Genomic DNA, 22,520 nt, shown 5'->3' on the forward strand with positions numbered 1-22,520 from the left:
GCATTTCCTCAGTGAAGGGATAAACACTCTGCTATAGTCTTTTGTTCCTATTCATGACCATGGCACAACTCTCTCTGTCGTAATGTTTCTTTTGCACCTCTAAGGGGTTTTGATTGTTCGATAGTGCCTCTGATGGTTTGCCATTGATAGTTTTGGGAGGGAGCAAGGCTTATCAACTGAGGCTTGCCTTACCTTGCCAGCTAATTAGGGAAGGGTGACAACTCTCTCTTGCTTAGATGAGCCATTCTCGAGGCACGTTACCCCATGGCGATTAATTTCTACTCCAAGTCCATCAAGCGCACTTTCACTATAAATACATTGTTCTTTAATATTACCCGTACATACATCTCACAATAGTTATGTCTAGTGAAATTACAAGCTTTCTGTAGACATGTCACGTGATATCCCTTATGAATAATTACCCTTCAAGAAATGTGTTTGGTGTAATGACTTTGTCAGTCTGAGGTGAGAGCTGTTCCCAAAAAAATAGGGGACCTTTTGTCATGGGGTCTCTGTGACACAGGTCTGGAGTCATATGAAGACATTACAGTGACATCATCATGTACAGCCTGTAGCATAAGGCTGTATACTCCCGTGGAGCAAAAAACCCTATATAGAAAGCTGTGATCTCAGTCCCATGGAATAGAGACCACCAAGGAGCATACCATCCCCACCTCCCTGGGACAGAAAGCTCTGTGTTGAAGGCTCCTATGCCACTTTAGCGGAGCCCTCAGGGATGGGATGGCCAGTTAGTAGCATCTACAGTACCCACAAAGCACCCTCTGCTGTTTTGACAGGAGGCACAACCACCCAAAGCAAAATGTATGTCTGTCCGTCATATGAAACAATGCCATCACAGCATCTGTGTGTTTTCTTGTGGTGGTACAGTCCAACCTGTGAGGAGCAATGTCATGAGCAGATATTGCATAGGAATGCATAGGCTCCCAATGAAGACTTGCAATGATACAAGGCTCTTTTTTCAATCAGTTTTTCGCATTTGCCTTTCTCAATGTGTTTACAACCTTTACTGATAGCTGTTCTCCATTCAGGTCTGTCCTTGGAAGTTATGAGTTTATGCCACATGAACGGACGTTCTTCTGAAGGATGTCTTTGAAGCATTTATGTTTTCTGAGTCTCAGCTCACCATAGAGGACTTTTGCCGGGAGTCTATTCTCACTCATTCTGATAACACGACCTGTCCATATAAGCTGAGCTTTGATAGTCATTACCCTGTTGCTGCTTGTAGCAAAGGGTAGACATAGCAGAGGCAGGGCCCTAAGACTCTTGTATGGGATGTGGAAACGGCCTGGATTGCCTTGATCCATAACTTCATGATAGAACAGGATTTGAAGAACGATGCCCTTCACCCAACTTAGATGAGCCTCTGCTTTCTGTATGCCTATGGGACATATGAAGTCAGGGCTGCGCTAAGTGCAGAGGAGGCAACACTGACAGTTGTGACAAGGCAGCCCCAGTTTTTAGCCTTGTTTATTGTGGAATTGCCATCTCGGGGGAAGGGGATATTAAAACTGCTTTCTAGTTACAATGTTGTCAATGTTTGTGATTTTTATTACAAGTCACATGATATTTGGTGTTTTCTTGAAGCCCCAGCTCCTGGAGTCATGTGAATGCATGAGAATCTATGCTTCCGCTTTGTTTTTAAAGTATATTTCTAGGGCCGGTGTTGCAGAGAATAGCTTGAAAACACAACCCAAGTACATCCTAAAGATTCGGAACCTAGAATGCAAATAAAAAGAAACCCAGTATATATATCTGGGGAAAAATATGATTTTAAGCTATGGTGGTATCTGAGAGCTTGTGGCTTGTTCACTCAGCACCCCATTGGCTTTGCCCCTCTGGGTGTGTGGGTGAGTCTTGGAGCTTTGGGCAGGGTAGATTAGTGGAAAAGGAAGTTCCCCCCATGGGAGGGGAAACTGAGTGAGCATCACTATGTTCCCTCCCCTCCCCCATCATACCGGAAGTGATTTGGGACCCAGCGTTGCCTCGGTACTTGCACGTGTGTGCTCCGGCCACCTCCCTGCTCCCTGAGGCTAGGGTTCCCCTTGAGACGGCGGCGACACCAGGAGCAGCAGGAAGGGAGGAGCGGCCGCCCCTGCTTGTGTGTTTTAGCCGATCCACTCCCGGGACCACAGGGAGGAGAGGCCGCGGGGAGCGCGGACCAGACGCCCTCGCCCTGGAGAGGGCGGCGGGAGGAGCAGGCGGGAGCCCTTGCGGCTCTGCCGGAGGCTGGCGATGGAGGAAGGTGAGCGGCTTCATGGCGTGTGCCCCCGAATCGCCCTCCCCCGGGGCGCTAGGCCGGCCGTGGCTGTGGGCCGGGGGGAAGGGGTCTGGCGCGGGGGGGGGCTCTGCTGGAGGAGCCGCGGGGCCTGCGGCGGGGGAATTGGTGCCGGTGACAACGGGGACTGCTCGTGCGCCGCAGCCGCTGCTTGACGCGGCCGTGAAGTTCCAGGGGCGAGTCCGTTCCGGGGCGGGGGAGGGGCAGGGAGAGGGGGCTCCCCTCGCGCGCGGGCGCTCCCTGGCTGTTGGCCGTTGGCTGTGCGGTGTGGGGTTGCCCCGGGGATGTAGGTCGCCGGTGAATGTAAAAGCCGCAGCGACGCCGATCGTGTGACGTGAATGGGCGCCCCAGGCTGCTGCTGCTCCGGCCTCGTCTTCGTGTGTTCTTAAAAATATGCGTCTGACTACATTTCACAAGGGCTTTAAGTGCCTCCGTGAGCCTGCGCCGTTGTTTTGTTTTGCCCCAGTTGGGGGAAAGCATCGGCACCCTCTAGGCACCCCGCGCTGGGTGACGACAGAGCTGAACTTCTCATTCCTCACTTTGCTGCTTACAGACCACTTGTTGCTTTATTAATTGCAAATCTGTGGCGCTGTCTTCGCTACTGTGTACTCTGCAGTGACTTACTGATCACAACTCCACCTACCCCGCTATTTTCCTTTTACTCTGAACCACACTAGATGAAAAAATGGTAATGCTTAAAATCATTGGATTTCTAAAAGTTCTGAAATGGGAAGTATGTCTAATTGCAAGTACAGTAACTCCTTGCCCAACGTTGTAGTTATGTTCCTGGAAAATGTGACTTCAAGCAAAATGATGTTAAATAAATCTAATTTTCCCATAAGAATTAATGTAAATGGGGGGATTAGGTTCCAGGGACATTTTTTTTCACCAGACAAAAAATGATATATAGATATACACACAGTATACATTTTAAACAAACAATTTAATACTGTTCACAGCTATGATGATTGTGAAGCTTGGTTGAGGTGGTGAAGTTAGAGAGTGGGATATTTCCCAGGGAATGCCTTGCTGCTAAATGATGAACTAGCACTTGGCTGAGTCCTCAAGGGTTAACACGTTAATGTAGCCTCTCACACAAGGCAGCATGAACATGAGTGAGAGGAGACAGCATAGCAGACAGAGGACACACACCTCGTGTGTGGGAGAGAGAGAGATGCACACTGCCTCTTTAAGTAAGCTGACCCACTCTTAAGTGCATTGTCTTTTTAAGTGGATCAGGAAGTTGAGACAGCAGTTGCTGCCCCAAGCTCTCTCTGTCTCTCTCCGTTGGTGTTCCCTCCGTGCTCTATATGGAGAAGGAGTAAGTGGGGTTCAGGAGCAGGGGGGAGGGGGACACCCTGATATTAGCACCCCCTTTCCTCTACTGCACAGCAAGCAGGAGTCTCGGAGCAGCTCCATGTCAGAGGGCAGGAGCAGCACATGGCAGTGTGGGGTGGGACAGCTGAACTGCCAGCGATAGCCTGCTGGGTGGCTGCAGCACAGGGAACTTAGGGAAGCGGGGAGCTGATGCGGCTGCCGGTCCACCCTGATTACAAGCCCTCACCAGCTAGCTGCAACAGGCTGCTCTTCCTGCAAGCAGTGAACAAAGCAGGCGGCTGCCAAACAATGTTAGAAGGGAGTATTGCACAACTTTAAACGAGGATGTTCCCTAATTGATCAGCAACGAAACAATGTTAACCGGGACAACTTTAAGTGAGGAGTTACTGTACTGATTTTATGAAAAAAACTGTGGCACTTCCGGAGCCAGAGAACAATGATACCATATCTAGATGTTCATAAATTGGGATGAGTTTTATGTTAGAAACATGGGACTATTCTTGTCGGGATGCCGCCATTTTAAAACCAAATAAATTTACTACTGTAGTTAAAGTATTACTGTATTTGAAAGACTAGAGAGAAAAAGATTTTTTTTTTCAATTTATTTTCTGTTTTGAAATCACTCTGTGCACAGTTTTCCCTTGTTGCTTATGTAGGTATAACCCTTCTCACCCCCGCAAAATAAAGGAACCAGAAAAATCTTGTAAAATCACAGAAGTTGGCAGGGAGTTTTAAGGGTTGTGCTGGCTCCTGAAACTACTGTTGAAATCTAGTCAGTTTCATAACATGAGTTAAGTTGACATTGTCCCCTTGTAAGTTGTTTTAGCTCCTACCGAAACACTTCATCATCCCAATGCTGCAACTGACCTGGATGGGTGAACCTGTAAAATCAGTGGCTCTCCAAGTGAGCACAAGGGGCCAACTCAGAGATCTAATCACATATAATTTCATAGTTTTTAGGATAAACCAGAAAATCTTGATGATTACTGTCTGCTGGTCATCACTGTTGCATGAAAGTATCCAAAAACGCATTGTTTTGGTATATGGTGCTGAATATCCAGAAGTAACATCTTTATACAGTTGTCAAATCTGTAATCTCAACACTGCACATGTAAAATAATCAAATAATTCTGAGCTATAAATGAATTTAACTCAACATCATTTTATAAACAATTAAATTGAAGCCTTCTTGATATGGCTGTGCAGAAAGTAAGTTGAACAGCGGAGGTCTTTTAACTAAAAGTTGAAGACAATTGTACTGGGAACCTTGGAACACTATGAAGTGGTCATTTAAGATGAGAAGTTGCTGGAGGTGAAGGAACTAGAGCAGGGGTTCTCAAACTGGGGATTAGGACCCCTCAGGAGGTCGTGAGGTTATTATGTAGGGGGTCGTGAGCTGTCAGTCTCCACCCCAAACCCCGCTTTGCCTCTAGCATTTATAATGGTGTTAAATATATTAAAAAATTATTTTTAATTTATAAGGGGGGGTCACACTTAGAGGCTTGGTATGTGAAAGGGGTCACAAGTACAAAAGTTTGAGAATCACTGAACTAGAGACTGTGTCATAAAATCAAAATCCTGGACTTATTTTTAGTTGTCACCTTGCTTGTCTTTTATTTTACCTAATTAAAAGGACTTACAGAAGCGGAAACAACATTTTTTTTTCTTGTTTAAGGCAACTGCAAATCAAACAGACATAGCATACGTGTATATTTTGTTTACTGATTTTGGTAGCTGCTGAGCAATCCAAAAAACCAATGTCCAGATCATTGTGTTGACTGATCTGTATTTATATCAGAATTGGAGGTTTTACATTTTTTCTTTTGGGATTTTTCTGTGATTACTGATAAATTCAGAGTTTGCTGCAAGCATCTGTTATCATTAAAATTTAGGTTGTTTGCCAAAAATATATATATGTAGGCACTAGTTGCAGTGGTACTACATTGCTTTGGTAATAGCTAGTATGGCAGAGTAAGGCATCTAAGATTTCCTTCTAAAATGCACACAAAATATCAATAAACACTTATTGCTCACCCAACCATGTAGATTTTACTTTTTCATATTGTAGAAACATAAATTATGTATCTGTTCTGAGTTTTTAAGTTTTAACATTACTTTTTTTTTTTTTTTTCTTCTCTTTCAAGGGAAACAACTAACTCTGTTGATATTTTTTTTTTTTTTATATATTCCCATCCATCAATAAAATTGCGCATAGAGATTTCTTTTGTCAATCATATTCCCAAACCTGCTCCCATTGAAGTAGATGGAAACTTTGCATTGAGTACAAAAAAGACTGTCAGATTATAGATAGATTGTGTGTGGTTAGGGATAATTATATATTTTACTGAAAATATATTTTAAAACATCATTGTGTTAAAACGTATTTCCTAATAAACCAGACACCAATTTGAACCGTCTATTTGTATGTTCTATCCTTTTCCCGTACTTCTAAGTCTAATGACTGGAAATTGACGTTAGACAAACTTAAACTGTAAATAAGTGCAATTTTTTAACAGTGAAAATAATTAACAATTGGAAAGGTTTACCATAGGAAGTGAAGACTGATGTATTTAAATTAAGATTGGATGGTTTTTTTAGAAGAGATGCTCTAATTGAGCCCCCAGTTACTGGATGAAATTCTATGGCCTGTTTTATGCAGTAGGTCAGACTAGATTAATAAAAATGTTCCCTTGTTGTCTTAGTATCTATGAATTAGCCTGTTTGCCCTTTAGATTGAAAAATCAGGGTGGGGGCTTAGACTTTATTTTTGGAAAACATTATGGACTCTACGGAAAATAATAATGAGAGCAGAAACAGGCCTATAATCTTACTATGTGCCCTCATTAAATGACTGACTTTTTAAACTATATGAATTCTTGGTTAAATTAGCCTGCATTAATTTAATTTGAGTAGACTTGGAAGTTAAAAATGTCATCACTATTCATCTTTATCTTTTAAAATCTTAACTATATAAAAGTAGCAGTAACAGGCAGTTCTTTTAAAAAGCAATGTGGGCCTGATGCTGATCTAACTCACACTAATGTAAATCACAAGTCAATGAAGTTACGCCAATGTAAAAGCAGTGTGAGGACAGAATCATGTCTATATTCATTAATTTAGACAACCTGCTTTCTCCATTATATGCTAAAGTAACTATAAAATAAAATAAACTTTCAGCGCGGGTTCTAGTGATATCACAATCCCCAAAGCAAACTTTAATGAATTCTCAAAAGGATCTCATGATGGAATCCATATGTATTACCCTCTTGTATGTTAGTTATATATTCAGTATAAAGGTAGAAAATTGATTTAACACATTTTTGTTTAATGGGACTTTTATTGAATATAGTCAGTGTGAGGTTGCGTCAGTAACAATAACTGCTGTGTAGATTTCTTAGAAATGATACTATATATTGCAGTAACTTCTGGGAATATTTTAAGGGGCAGCAGACCTGCGACAAAGAAAGAAGCAAAATTGCACAGAAACTGACAAAATGGCTCCAGATGAGAGAGAAAAAGAAAACCCAAACCTGGGAAAATCGCCAAAATGTAAGCAGCATTTTCTGTTAATGTCTCATTTTTTATTGTTCTTAAATTATGTACATTGTATGGAATTATGTTTCTAGTACAATAATTATAGAATAATTATTTTGAATGAGATTCTTTGGATTATTAAAAAAATACACGTGCTCTACAGTCTACTTATGGTGCAAGTTTGTATATCATGAAGTAAAATTATAGTGTTTGATTGTTTCAGTTTTTTGCAATGTGCAAATGCATCTCTGCTTAAAGTTGCACTTTTTTGCCTGTTTAAAAACAAAACACTCCATTCAATTTACATGTGCGTATTTGTACACACTTACATCCTTTAATGGAGTCTGGAATTTTCTAGTAGCTTATAAGTTAGGATGGTTGAATTGATAGTTCTGCAGCAGGAATAGAGGAACTAAAATAGTTCTAGTTTTTTTAAGAAATAGAACAACTAAAAGCTGTTGTTGTTTTATGTATGGGCAGTTCAATAAGTTTAACTTAAACATTCTGAATACAAAATAGAGGGAGATAGAGTTTAAATGGGTGCTGATTGAATTAAATAAATCGGTAAATTCCAAAGTAGCCCTGCCCTATCACTCATGAAGAAGAAAAAGGAAACAGTAATGTTAAAGTATTGGTGGCAATTTTCTTGAGAGCTAATGAATTGTTACCATCTGTTGCCTGTATACATCTATTACGGTGTGTGTAATAAAATCCAGAGTTTAGTGTTGTTTTCTCTAGGATGTATTTCCTTCACTAGATTGTTTCAGAAATCATGACAGTTAATATGGGAGTAAATTTTCAGCATGATGTGTAGGTATTTATATATGAAATCCCCATTCAGCAGTAGTGCAGACTGAGGGATAAAACCCCCTTTCAAGGAATGCAACTCTGCTATATGGTTTCTTCATGTGTCTGCGATGAAATATTAGGTTAATTTTAAGGGCCTTGTTGAATTGTAAGTAAACTAGTCATAGTGAACTTAAAAAAAAAAAAAGTTGGCACATTAACAAAAGTGCTGTATTTCTCTGGAGTATTTTTGCTTTTTAATATTCTTTTACAGATGTCTTATTTCAACGTTTTGCAAAGCTTTTCTTTGGCTGTGTCGCAGCTGTCACTAGTGGGATGATGTATGCTGTGTACCTCTCAACATACCATGAACGGAAATTCTGGTTTTCCAGCAGGCAGGTAAAAAAGTAGGATAGTTCTGAAATAATGTTATATTGTGTTTTTAATTCTTCCCATTAATCAGGATGTCAGGTTCAAACTTCTGGTTCCTGCTTTCAAATCCCTAAATCATGTAGTCTTTGCTTACATTTGTGACAAGGTCTCTCCTTTGTATCCTTTCTGCCAATAATGCCAATCTTAATTTCCCTCATCTCCTCTAACATATGTCTTCATGCCATTTTCTGTCCTGTTCTTTATAGTTTGAACACCCTTCTACAGTTTCTTGGAGAAGCCTCCACCCTCAGCTCATTCATATCACTCCTGAAAACTGACTTCTGCAGCAATGCCTACATAATATTGTATGCACTATAAAAAAAAAAAATCCTAAAATGGAGCCACCCACATCTACATATGCCTAAACTGAGTAACTGCATAATGGTGGATACAATGTATGTCTGTTCTTCCCTCATCCCATTCTGGTGGATGCTGTATCCTCGCTCATTTAAGTTGCAAACTCTCTGAGAAGGGACGTGTCTTATCTGCTGCTAGACATTAGAAACTTCTTGGGTTCTAATTCCAGATCTGACCCCAACTCGCCCTGTGTCTTGAGCATATTATTCATGTGTTCCTGTTTTTCCCATATGTAAAATGGAGATAATGCTTTTTTTACAGGGATTTTGGATTCATTAGTAGTCAATATTTGCAAAGCACTATACTGATGAGAAGAGCCGTTATACCTTATATATATAATATATATATTTTATATAATATATATATATATATATATATATATATATATATATATATATATATATATATATTAGTATATAATCATCTAAACAAGCTTTGCTGGTTTCCATCTGGTGTTCTTGTTTTGACAACATCAATACACTCACTAGGTTTTATACTTCTTGTCTTGTTGAGAAAACACTCTTTATGGCCAAAATAATCTAGAAGTTTTAAGAGGTGTACTACACCCATATGATGTGTTTTACCTGCGTTATGTTGGCAAAAGGTGCTGTACTATATAAGATCTGTTCTAGATGTACTAGACCTACAAATATTTCAAAACCCATCATGTTGATTTTTAAGGTGTCCCTGCAAAACATTGTACGGACAGCTGGTAGCGACCTCTATATTTAGGTTGCTTAGGGCTTTTTTATTATAAGATTCTTGTGACCTCTTTTTAAGATACTTTAATGCCTATGTTATTCGGAGCAATTCTCTAAAATTTTGCATGAGGAAAGCCTTTTCTTTATCCTGTGAAATTCTGTTCAGGTTTTGCTGAGATCCAAACTGAAAATCACCATTTCTCTTGTGTCACTTGCATTGCTCAGAAAATATTTGGCAGCATTTCAAAATAATATGTGAATATGAACATTCTAAAACCAGGCCCATGTCACCAAAGCAGCAACAGTGGGCGTGACACTGGGAATGACAGAGCCTGGCCAAACTTAGTCTGACTGATTTACCATGTGGTTTTGGGCAAGTCGCTTTGATTCTCAGTGTCAGTTTCGGGATCTGTACATTATAGGTAACAATACATATATGACAGAGGTTCAGTGAAGATTAATATTTTGAAGATATGGATTCATATCCATATGCTATATTACAAAACTAGCCTATCTGAAAATATGTGGGCTTTTAGAAGAAGAAATTATAGGGGGTAAATGTATATTTAATTATTTTATTTTCTTCTAGGAACTTGAACGAGAGATTACATTTCAGAGTGACAGTGCCATATATTACTCATTTTATAAAGAACTGCTAAAGGCTCCTTCCTTTGAAAGAGGTATGACAAATGTTTATTCTAGTCACGTCTATATAGGTTTTTATATCATACTTATCACCAGAATATCTGAGTTCCTTCCAGTAGTACATTAAGCAACATGACAACACATGTATCGTGTGTTGTTTGTTTTCTCATCCTCTTCCCAAAGGGAAATGCATGTGCAGTGAAGAGTCTTGTTTTAGTAGTGGTGTTGTTGGAGGAGCATACTTGTTGAGCATGTTCTTCATTCTGTAACTTTAAACAATCGTCTGGAATTTATGCATGCATGTTTGTTTATTTATAAATATACATGCTGCTTTTTTAAAGATGTAGATGCTCTTTAATTTCTCAGTGGTTTTTCCCTTTCTGATTTTCATGTTAACCTCAAAATGTGATTAAGAAAGTATACACCAAATTCCATTGTTTGGGAAGGGATACATTGCATCAAGTGAACAGTTTAAAAAATCCTGATGTATACTAGAATAGACTATTTAAGCTTTAGGCAGTGAACTTGGACTCTAAATTTAAAGGCTAGCTCAACGGATGTTTATAAATGGAAATAACTTAATGCCGACTTCCTCAAAATAATCAAGGTGAGGTTGCAATTAGCACAGTGCTTTCTTCTTCCTTTTAAATTATGTGTGGGTGTATCAGTCAGTAGTCTTAATAGTCTGATCTACTGCCACCCTGCTTTTACACAACTATTACTGTTGTTGTTCCTACAAGCAGGATAACTGATTTTAGAAAAAATCTTTTCTGCCTTTAGGTGTTTATGAGCTGACACACAACAATAAAACTGTATCGCTGAGGACTATAAATGCAGTGCAGCAAATGACATTGTATCCAGAGTTGATTGCCAGTGTTTTATATCAAGCATCTGGTAGCGAAGTATGTGTATCTCTTCTGCTTTGCTTTTATTTTTACAGTATAATATGAGTATGAAGTTTTGTTTGCTATGTGTGTTGAAAGGATGTGGTCTGAATATAACACTGGGATCCAGGGTCTCCTGAGCTCTAATCCAGTCTCTGACAGGCTCTCTGGGCTTGTCTATGCTAGACTTCTTTACTTAGTGCTGTTTGTTCTTTACATTTGTAGCCTGTTTCAAAAGTGTGGGGAATGTCCACGCTAGCCTTTACATATGTTAATCCCTTGAGTTAACTGAGAGTCAATTTGTATGTCTGCAGAAGTTTATTGTAGACACATCCCACGTGACCTTGGGCAAATCACAATTTAGTTAGTCAGGCTTACTTCACAAAGGAAGGATTAAATAATGTTTCGGAAAGGACTTTGAAATGTAAATCTACCATACTGATTTAAATTTTCTGCAATAAAAGCTAGAAGGCCCTGCACAGTCTAGCCAGCTTCTATTTTGAGCAGGTCTACACTTGAAAGTTTTATCATCATAACTGTTGGTTGGGGTGGGGGGGTGTTACTGAATGGAAAAAAAACATCTAATGTAGATGCAGCTATACGGTTTAGGAGTGCCTTATACCAATGTAGCTTATTTTGGTTCGCAAACTGGAACAAAGTATACTGGTATAAGCACTTTTATATTGGTATAACCGCAGCCTGGTCAACAGTACAAATGCTCTGCCAGTATAGCTATACCAGACAAGCCCCCTAGTGTAGACACAGCTTGTGCCAGCAGAAGGTGTTTTTCTGTTGGCATAGTAACATCACCCCTCCCTGAATATTTTGTGGACAGAAGCGCTCTTCTTTCAACATTACTGCATCTGCACTGAGGTTTTGCTGGCATAGCTATGTTGGCTAGGGGCTGTGGGTTTTTTTCATATCCCTGACCAAAATAACTATGTTGACAAAACTTTGTAGTGTAGACCTGGCCTCCCTCTATGCTTTTTTTTGGGGGGGGGGGCCATGGGGAGAGGTTAATCAGTTATAGGTAAGTGGCAAAATATTTACACTTAGACAAGTCCATCTGTAACCTCATCTGCCATGCTTTCACTTTATCAAAGTTTCTCCTTTAAACTCTTTCCCTTCAAGAGGCCTATATACTTAAAATCTCACTGCAGTAAGGTGTTATCAAACCTGATCAATGTGAAATCCTCACTATTAATACAAACCCCAGATCATAGCACCAAGATGTGTGCTAAACTCTGATGTTAATTCACTCTGTTTTGTGTGTGTGTACACACACACACACACACTCTCTCTCTCTCTCTCTCTCTCTCTCTGTCTCTGTCTCTGTCTCTGTCTCTGTCTCTTTATCCTGGAGCATTTTTAAGTTCTATACTTAAAACATATGCTCCTTATGATAGGGAACATATCTTATCTGTCTGTAAAGTATCTAGCATCCTGTTAGCAGTATATAGTCATAATTTACAATTTCAGCTCAGTTGCTGCTATGTGTCTTTACTTTTATTTGTAATTTCAGGAGGTTATCGAGCCAGTGTATTTCTACATTGGTATAGTTTTTGGATTGCAGGGAATTTATATGGCTGCATTGTTTGTAACCAGTTGGGTTATGAGTGGGACTTGGTTGGCAGGAATGCTGACCGTAGCATGGTTCATTATTAACAGGTAAGAAAAACACCTATTATGTAATCTAGTTTGTCAGTAAGGCATTTTAAAAATATTTGTAGAGTTGGTCAGAACATTTTTGTTGAAACATTTTTTTAAAATGTTATTTAATTGAAGCTGAAACGTTTTATGGAGATATATCAGTTTCAAAGTTTTTGATGGCAGGGCCGGCTCCAGGCACCAGCTTATCGAGCGGGGCGGCACTTTCAAGTATTCAGCGGTAATTCGGCGGAGGGTCCCTCGCTCCTGCTTGGAGCGAAGGACCTCCCGCTGAATTGCCGCAGTTCGCAATCGTAGCTTTTTTTTTTTTTGTTTGGCTGCTTGGGGCGGCAAAACCCCTGGAGCCGGCCCTGTTTGATGGGAAGGTTTTTGAAGTTCAAGATGGATTCCCTGGTCACAGAGTGAGAGAGAGCAGATGTTTCAACAAAATTTCATTTGGCAAAAACATTTAAAAGGTTTTGGTTTTGTTCCAGTGTGGAAGGAAAACAAATTTCAAAACCTTGACAGTTGCTATGAAATGGAAATCTCATGCTCTGGCCAGCTCTTCATTGTTTTGGTTGTGGTTCTCTTGCCTTGAACTTCATGCCCTGTGCATGTGTCTTCAAAGCCTCTTGGCTTTCTGGTATCAGAGGGGTAGCCGTGTTAGTCTGGATCTGTAAAAGCAACAAAGAATCCTGTGGCACCTTATAGACTAACAGACGTTTTGCAGCATGAGCTTTCGTGGGTGAATACCCACTTCTTCGGATGCAAGACGAAAAAGTGGGTATTCACCCACGAAAGCTTATGCTGCAAAACGTCTGTTAGTCTATAAGGTGCCACAGGATTCTTTGTTGTTCTTGGCTTTCTGAATCTGCTTTCTGTAGCAAAGTAGAATCTCACTTATCTAGAATATCTTGTTATCCAAATTTGTTGTTTAATGTGTCACTTACCTGAAAGCTCCCTGTTATGAACCCCTATAAAGTATGTTGAAGTGTTTAATGACATGAACTGGTTCTGAGAATAAACGATTGAGTTTAACTCCTAATTTTGTCACTGATTTACTATGCATCTGTGATTTATTATTGGCTGTAAAGCACTTTGAGATTCTTGGAAGGAAAGACCTATGGAAGTGCAAAGTACTAATGATGTACAGTAGAACCTTGTTTATCTAACTCTCCGTTATCCAGCTCTCCGTACCAAACCACCAGCACACACAGGTCCAATCTCTTCTGTGGCCACTAGATGGCACTCCAGCCACACACTTTCCCATTCTCCAGATTATCCGAATTTTTTATTATCCAATCTGGACCTGGTTTTAATTAGATCAGATAAACGGGGTCCTGATGAATTTAAATTGAAACTTTTGAAGAGCACTCTCTTTGAGGAAAGGTATAAAGTCATCACTGTTCAGGCTGTGATCAGCAAATAAAAATGCTGTTCATTTGCTGGCTGGCTGAAGTACATGAAGTAGAAAAGGAAATGGTAATGGTGAATAATCTGTATTTTTTCCATGAGCAAGCAAAATTAAACAAGTTTGGAAATTGAAAGCAAAAGTGGATTCAGAGCTCTGAATGGACCACTGTGAGGGTATCTGGAGAAGCAAAAATTAGATGGGGGTAAATTTTTTCAAGTGCCTAAACGATTTAGGAGCCTAAATCCAATTTTCAAAAGTGACTTAGGCACTTATGCATCAGTTTCACTGAAAGTCAGTGGGATATAGGTTCCTAAGTGGGACTTAGGCACTCACATTATTTAGGCATTTTTGAAAATGTTACCCTGCGACTTAAGTTGTGTGGAAGCTGTTCAGTCACTATTTATAAGAAAATCCTAATGTTTTTCTGGTCTTTGCACCCCATCAATCAGTAGTCTCCATTTTGTCAGTAAAAGTCTCAGAAGTAGGCAGAGTATCAATAGGTGCTGGATTGCTGTTTGGTAATGTTACATGACTCCTGAGACATCATGCAGATATGTTTTAAGCAGCTGAGAAAGTCCTTGTCTAAAAAGTATATTGCGTAATAGTTGTAAACAATCTATTCTCTCTGCCGTAACCCATACTTCATCTTACTGTGAAAGGCAGCCCTTATGGACCCTGACCTACAAACCTTAGTCATCTGAGTAGTCCTATTGACTATTTGTATGCATAAAGTGGTAGAATACTTATAGCTGAATAAAGATTTTAAGTCCCTCCATTTTGACTATGTTAATCTTATGACTTTTACCAATAGTAAAATAAATTTTTGTTTCTAGTAAACAGTGCAGTATATTAAAACACCAGTAACAGGAATGGTTTGCTAATAAGATATCTATGATAACCAGAATTGGTTTCCCATAATATTTTTATTCCATAAACAACTTAATAGTTCTCTTTTGTTCTTCTATGCTTTGTTTTAGGACAGATACAACAAGAATCGACTACTCCATTCCTTTAAGGGAAAATTGGGCATTGCCATATTTTGCATGTCAAGTTGCAGCTCTTACAGGCTATTTAAAAAACAACATAAATTTTTCTGCTGAGGTAAAACACAAGTACTTTCTTAACAAAATGCAACTAGTAGAAATGTGCTCCAAAGTAGTTACACCTTTGTTACTTTATTGTCTTTCAAGGCAGAAAAAGAAGAGAAAAAATTGTTTGTTTTTTGCAAAGCAGCCATCTGGAGTATACCTGGTACTTTAGTTTCACTGCAAAGTGAATGTTCCCCAGTCCTCTAATGTTACCATGGTGGTTGAGGGGAACAGTATGGGAATCAACCTTATATTAATGCCACCAACTCTCTCACTTCTGAAATTTGTCAAAAGTTGTGTGGGGGGTTGTTTTTTGAGTTTTTTGACTGCATAAGGTTATAGAGAATTTGGTTCTTTCCTCACTATTCAGGGAGTCGGAAATATGGTGGTAGATACCTCTTCCTGTCCCTTGTCTAGGTTGGTAATTTCTTCTGACGTGTCTCATTTGATTTTGACTGCTTCAAATATGACCTCTTCTCTCCTCACTGAATAAAGACTAAACTGGGGAAAAGAAGAATTCAGCTAACTAAAAACTAGGTGCTTATCAGTAATATTAAAAGCCCTTACCATGCCCACCCCCACTATCCAGTGCAAAGAAAATGAAACTCCCTTCTGAGAAAATGATGAACTCTTCGTTTAGTATTTTAATTCTTTAAAGAAATAATTTACATTACTAGTGAACTAATTTTTGTTTTAATTATCTTCCAATTTTTCTTATGGCAGAAATACATGATAATTAAGTTTAATGTTCTTCTGTGTTTCCCTAGAGGTTTTGCTACCTTTTGGTGAGTGCTTCAACATATACTTTCATGATGATGTGGGAGTACAGTCACTATCTGCTGTTTGTCCAGGCTGTCTCTCTCCTCCTGCTGGACAGCTTTGCCCTTGTGCAGACAGATAAGGTATTATGACTCTTCAAACTATTGATTGTTTGTTGGAAACTTGAATTAAACAACTACAGTAACTGCAGTGTTTTGTTTCCACAAACTCCAAAGGGCACAGATTATCTCTGTTTGTGAGTTAGAGCCAAACCTGGAGTCCAGCTAAAGTGCACATAACACTAATGCCACTTTATTCTCATGACTAAGCTCATCTTTACACTCTTGTCTTCTGGGGATCAGGGGTTGATGGGGCCTGGTCTTCTGGTATAGAGCAATTTGAGGCTTAGAAGAGCCTGAGGACTGCTCTAAGACTCACTGGCTGTAACACTTCCCCCTTCCCTCCTCCCCCCCCAAAAAAGTGAGGTCTGGATTGTAGCCATGAATTAGTGTACAAGCACATCTGCTTTGCTCTGGTCATGTCCCCTTTTCTTTTGTGTGTGGCAGCAGGAAGGGGAGGTGACTAGGGGCCTGTCTGCGGGGTCCATACTACTGGAAACTCACTTTGCACTGAATGATTCTCCCCTATAGTTGGTTAAGCAGCCTTTATGGCTGGATAACTTATGTAAACAGGAGGTTCAGTAGGGGGAAATATTAAAAGTTTGGAACTACTCTGAAAAATGATTGAATATAAAAATGAATAATCTTTTATTTAGGTTCTTGTACTGTACCCCTCAGCATGACACATGTGCCTTCCAGATTTCAAAAAAAACTCACAAAAGTAAACAACCTCTCCCTCCCCAAGTACAGAGTGACTTAAGGATAGCTCAGTGGTTTGCACATTGGCTTGCTAAACCCAGGGTTCTGAGTTCAATCCTTGAGGGGGCCACTTAGGGATCTGGGGCAAAAATCAGTGGTGGCCCTGCTAGTGAAGGCAGGGGACTGGACTCGATGACCTTTCAAGGTCCCTTCCAGTTCTAGGAGATAGGCATATTTCCAATTATTTAATTTAATTTAATTTAAAATCAACAAATTAGCTTCCTTTCCATTCCCCCACAGTGGGAAACAAGTTCTGCACACCAACTCTTACGTGCTTTAGTCCCAAATTGATGGGACCATATTGCTGGTCTATTGAAGAAACCACAATATTTTAAAATGCACATTGTAAATTCTTTCACTGTATATTTGCATATAAATAAAGAATTGTAAGTATCAGAATTGCTGGATTCTGTTTACCCAGAGGTAAGTAATGGTAAGCAAGTTGCAGTACCTACATGTGAACATTCTAAGTAGTGTGACATGGTAAGGTGATATGCAAGTGAAGTGGAAGAAGAAAAGTATCTCGTAAAACATAGCCTTTTAGTCATGCACTTTTATAAATGTGCTATGGAGTCACTGAGCGATAATCATGGAACCCCACCATAGCTACCTTTCAGAGTAGAACTGTACTTTCTGATATCTCTGGATGGGAAGATGGGTGTTGAGCTAGAGTCTGTCTTCTTCAACGTCAGGTTAGCAGGGCAACACTGTTTACATTTTACACTATACAAGCAATTTTTGCAATAGACAAAGGTGGAACCACTTTTAAAATACTGAATTCTTAGGATTGCGCAGTAAAAGGATTCACAAGTTGCTGTCACTTGTAGTTGTTCCACTGTTTTGTAAGCAAGGTATGAACTATAGGTTTGTTTTATTTTTATTTTTTTCCCAACAGGTGCATGAAGTGTACAAAATCTATCTGTTCTCCCTGTTCCTGGGATATCTCTTACAGTTTGAAAATCCAGCTTTATTAGTATCTCCATTACTAAGCCTTGTAGCAGCTTTAATGCTCTCTAAATGCCTTCAGGTAATTGGGATATCGTTTTCTGATTCGGTGTGTAGTTTTTATTGTTTACGCTGAACTCCAAATAATTCACATTTTAAATATTTATTTTTGCAGATGAATATGAAAAAGGGCACATTTATTTCAAGGATGCTAAAAATAATGTACTTTTACTTGGTATTTACGATATCAGTGACAATGAATTTCTTACTGAAGGTAAGATTTACCTTTAGAAAGAGATATTTAATTGGTTGATGTCCTATAGGGAGGGATGCAGTTATGTCTTTATAAAAGTAATCTTAGCAAAAAAACCTTTTCAAATAATGCTTATCCTGTGAAGCTGTTGTTGGACTAGGTTAATGGAAAATGGAAGAATTAAATCTTTAGCCACTTTTGTTTTATGGGGAAATATACAAATTAGGGCTGTCAGTTATTCACAGTTAACTCAAACGATTAATGCAAAACAAATTAACTAGATTAAAAAAAGTCATGATTAATTGCAGTTTAATCGCATTGTTAAACAATAATAGAATACCAATTTAAATTTATTATAAATATTTGTGGATGATTTTCTACATTTTCAACTGTATTGATTTCAATTACAACACAGAATATCAAGTGTACAGTGCTCACTTTATATTATTTTTATTGCAAATATTTGCACTGTAAAAAAGATAAACAAAATAAATAGTATTTTTCACTTCATCTCATACAAATACTGTAGTGAAATCTCTTTAGCATGAAAGTGCAACTTACGTGTCTGTCTGTCTGTCTGTAGTGGCACTCAAAAACAAAACAATATAAAACTTTAGAGCAGTGGTGGTCAATCTGCAGCCCGCAGGCAGCATGTGGCCCATCAGGATAATCTGCTGGCGGGCCGCAAGACAGTTTGATTACATTGACTGCTGAAGGCATAGCTGCCTGCACCTCCCAGTGGCCGCGGTTCGCCGTTCCCAGCCACTGGGAGTTGTGGATGGCCATGCCTGTGGCAGTCAATGTAAACAAACTGTCTCATGGCCTGCCAGCGGATTACCGCCTGCCAGCCGCAGGTTGTCCACCACTGTTTTAGAGCCTGCAAATCCACTCAGTCCTTCTTCTTGTTCAGCCAATTGCTAAGACAAACAAGTTTGTTTACATTTACAGGAGATACTGCTGCCCGCTTTTTATTTACAATGTCACCTGAAGTGAGAACAGGTGTTCGTATGGCACTGTTATCTGAATGGAAAAATACTGTATCTTTTGTTTATCTTTTTTTTTACAGTGTAAACATTTGTAATAAAAATAATAAAATAAAGTGAGCACTGTACACTTTGTATTCTGTATTGTAATTGAAATCAATATATTTTTGGAAATGTAGAAAGATATCCCAAAATATTTATAATAAATTTAAATTGATATTCTATTATTGTTTAATAGTGTGATTAAAACTGTGATTAACCATGACTATTTTTAATCTCTTGATTAATTGCGATTATTTTTTTAATTGTTTGACAGCACTAATATAAATGTGAACAAAGTGAAAATATGTAGTTGCCTCTCATAACTCAAGTATTTTTATCCAAAATAACACCTTTTTGGTTGAAACTAAAGCCCAGTCTACTCCGTCATAGAAACAGTCTGTGAATCATATCTTAAATTGTTAAAATAAATAAATGTGCCATGCACAAATGTGCTTTGGCTGGTTGGTGGCCAGTTGGCTGTGTGTGCAGTGTAGGAAGTGGTGTGGCAATTTTTTTAATTTTATTTTTTTTTCTCAATTTCAGGAAGGAAGGGAGGTAGACACTAGTGGGGGGGGTCTGGGATGGGATGGGGAAAAATGTTTTTTTTTGTTTTTTTAGCCTTTTGTTTTTCTTCTTAAGTAAGCCTTTTTTTTTTTTAAAAGAAAAAAAAAAAAAAAAAACACTCCCCTCCCTCCCCTCTTCTTCTCTTATATTACTAATTAAGAAAAAAAAAAAAAGCCAATACTCGCAAGATTTGTGAGAGAACACTCCAACTCCTTCCTTTGCTTGCTGCATTAAGTTTGGATCTTATGCTCTTGGAGCCACAGAAAAATTGGCTGATCTTGTAAAATGCAAGAGCTGAATTATCTAGCCAGAACAAAGTAAGTTAAGAAAAGAGTGTGAATGCTAAGGGATATAGTTTATTTGAAGGTCTCTGAAACACCCACAGCTTTTGGCTAAACCAGGGCTGTGTTGACTAGGGGAGTCAATTACCATCCTCTTGGGTTTGCTCTGTGCTGGGATTATACCCAGTTTGCAGCTTTCACCCTGCTGGTGGCTGGTCTGGTGGAAGCTGGCTGGCAACTCTTCACTCTTCTCTCCATTTGGAGAACCTGAATGAAGTGAAGAGTATACAACCTTCTGGGAAATACTAAGCAACATTTATTTCAATGAGATTTTACTGTATTATGAAATTCCTGAACTGATGACAGCTTTGTTTTAACTATATTTTTGAGGTGCGTTGTTATTCCATGCACTGTTTTGTAATCTGAAGGAAAAGAAGGCTGTTACAGGTGCTATTTAGTTATCTTCACTTAATTTTTTTTCAGACATTTGTTCCCCATAAAGAAAATGAGCATGTGTTGAAGTTCCTTGAAGTAAAATTTGGATTAAACACAACCAAGTAAGTTTGCGCTGTTTATTTACAGCTGTCTAAAATACATAGAATTTTGAAATTACTTTGAAAAATACAAGCATTTAAATGCAAACGCTCCTAATATTTTGTAGGAAAACTTAGAAACTAATTTTTTACCTTCTTTAAAAAAAAAAAACTTTAGAAATTTGGCACATACAGGATGTGCTTGGGGTTTCTGGAATTCTGTAGCACTTCAGTGCCACTTCCTGCAGCAAGGGTAAAAGGTTCTGGTTTGGTTTTTTTTAATATTTAAACTCTGCATCAGAGAGCCCTGAAAAACATCCTACTTCTAACCAATATTTCTAAGCCCTGGTCTACACTGGGGGTGGGTGGGTGGGGAATTGATCTACGTGAATAATATAGCTGAAGTCGACGTACTTATATCGACTTACTGTGGTGGCTTCACCATGGTGAGTCAACTGCTGCCGCTCCCCCATCAACTCTGCCTGCACCTCTTGCGGTGCTGGAGTACAGGAGTTGACGGGAGAGGCTCGAAGGTCGATTTATCTAGAGTAGACATGATAAATCGATCCCCGCTGGATCGATCGCTGCCCACTGATCCGGCAGGTAGTGTAGACATACCCTAATAATAGTAAAAAGAAGAGGAGTACTTGTGGCACCTTAGAGACTAACAAATTTATTTCAGCATGAGCTTTCGTGAGCTACAGCTCACTTCTTCGGATGCATAGAATGGAACACACAGACAGGAGATATTTATACATGCAGAGAACATGAAAAGGTGGAAGTATGCATACCAACAGGAAGAGTCTAATCAATTGAGATGAGCTATCATCAAAAGGAGAAGAAAAACCTTTGAAGTGATAATTAAGATGATCCATAGAAGGTGTGAGGAGAACTTAACATAGGGAATCACATCTTCTATGGGTCATCTTAATTATCACTTCAAAAGTTTTTTTTCTCCTGTTGATGATAGCTCATCTCAGTTGATTAGACTCTTCCTGTTGGTATGCATACTTTCACCTTTTCATGTTCTCTGCATGTATGAATATCTCCTGTCTGTGTGTTCCATTCTATGCATCCGAAGAAGTGAGCTGTAGCTCACGAAAGCTCATGCTGAAATAAATTTGTTAGTTTCTAAGGTGCCACAAGTACTCCTGTTCTTTTTGCGGATACAGACTAACACGGCTGCTACTCTGAAACCTAATAATAGTGGGAGGTTAAGATGATGGGAAACCATGGAGCTAAATTCATATAGTCTAGAAAAGGGAAGAGACTGGAGAGAGAGAGAGAGGGCATCAGCAATGAGTATTGTTACCTCAAACATATTTTTGTAAGTAAACGGAGGGAATTATTGAAAGTTTTGGAAGATTGTAAGACAAGGTGCTGTAACCCTTAAGGTGAGAAGAAAATGTTAGGGCTGGATATTAAAAATTTGTTCTTAACCATAATAATTGGGCAGGGAGCTAGAGTACCAGAGTCAATGACAGGCATCATCACTGCAGATATTCTAGAATATTTTAGATGAGACATAGGTAATGATATTGAAATATGCACTTTGTGGGACTCTGAGAGCTCCTAGCACCTGAGGCCAATGTTTACAAACTCTATACAGGAAGTGCTACCGTCTCCACTGAAATGCACTTGCCTCTGTACAAAATGACTTCATAGCATTTCAGGACAGGAAGTAAAGAACACAATTACATACAACTGAAATTTCTGGGGGAATTTTAGGAAGGCAGAATGTAATAAGCTTAGCCAAGACACAGTGATTAACATTCTTATTTTTCCTGAAAGCTCCAGAAAGGGTCTTCAATGGCTACATTTTGTCAGGATTTTGGTTTTATCTCAACTAACAGGTGTGTTAGAGATCTGTATATGAGACTTTTTACAGTGATTGGATTATTTCACTTTTAAGACATGGAGTTACTCCCCTTAAATCAGTGATTGAGACAAATGGATGAGAGTCCTCCTGGATAATTGTGAAACTTCCCGTTAGAATTATGGGAGCTTGATCTGTCCTCTCACAATTTCCTATCTCTCTTGAGGTTATCTTAGAAGGTCTGTTAAAATCTCTCACAATCTATTGCTTCTGGGAACAGCGCTGGAAACTGTGGGATAGGTACGAAGATGACAGTGCAACTAAATTTGTTTAGAACAGGGATT

The 22,520-nt window shown here is 39.1% G+C and overlaps 1 protein-coding gene and 1 long non-coding RNA gene across 7 annotated transcripts in view; one reads left to right on the top strand and one right to left on the bottom strand.

Moving 5' to 3' along the window:
- Positions 1 to 1,546: 1,546 nt before the first annotated feature.
- On the bottom strand, positions 1,547 to 2,111 carry LOC120398628. The gene is made up of 2 exons (XR_005594585.1): positions 1,977 to 2,111; positions 1,547 to 1,737 (listed from the first exon to the last, which is right to left on the bottom strand). It is a non-coding gene; the product is annotated as an uncharacterized LOC120398628 (long non-coding RNA).
- Positions 2,112 to 2,124: 13 nt separating this feature from the next.
- DPY19L4 (dpy-19 like 4) overlaps positions 2,125 to 22,520 on the top strand; it is a 47,565-nt gene continuing 27,169 nt past the window's right edge. For 2 of the 6 annotated variants that reach the window (XM_039526171.1, XM_039526177.1), the window contains exons 1-11: positions 2,132 to 2,263; positions 7,076 to 7,183; positions 8,229 to 8,353; positions 10,034 to 10,124; positions 10,870 to 10,991; positions 12,496 to 12,641; positions 15,012 to 15,135; positions 15,890 to 16,024; positions 17,655 to 17,786; positions 17,880 to 17,978; positions 20,311 to 20,384. In XM_039526171.1, coding sequence (XP_039382105.1) covers positions 2,254 to 2,263; positions 7,076 to 7,183; positions 8,229 to 8,353; positions 10,034 to 10,124; positions 10,870 to 10,991; positions 12,496 to 12,641; positions 15,012 to 15,135; positions 15,890 to 16,024; positions 17,655 to 17,786; positions 17,880 to 17,978; positions 20,311 to 20,384 — 1,166 coding nt within the window. In that variant the 5' untranslated portion in view covers positions 2,132 to 2,253. Of the gene's footprint in view, positions 2,264 to 2,648; positions 2,985 to 7,053; positions 7,184 to 8,228; positions 8,354 to 10,033; positions 10,125 to 10,869; positions 10,992 to 12,495; positions 12,642 to 15,011; positions 15,136 to 15,889; positions 16,025 to 17,654; positions 17,787 to 17,879; positions 17,979 to 20,310; positions 20,385 to 22,520 lie in introns of those variants that run through there. The other 4 variants (XM_039526175.1, XM_039526172.1, XM_039526173.1 and 1 more) reach the window with 4 other exon arrangements.

This window comes from Mauremys reevesii, linkage group 2 (assembly GCF_016161935.1).
Source record: "Mauremys reevesii isolate NIE-2019 linkage group 2, ASM1616193v1, whole genome shotgun sequence".
NCBI lineage: Eukaryota > Metazoa > Chordata > Testudines > Geoemydidae > Mauremys > Mauremys reevesii.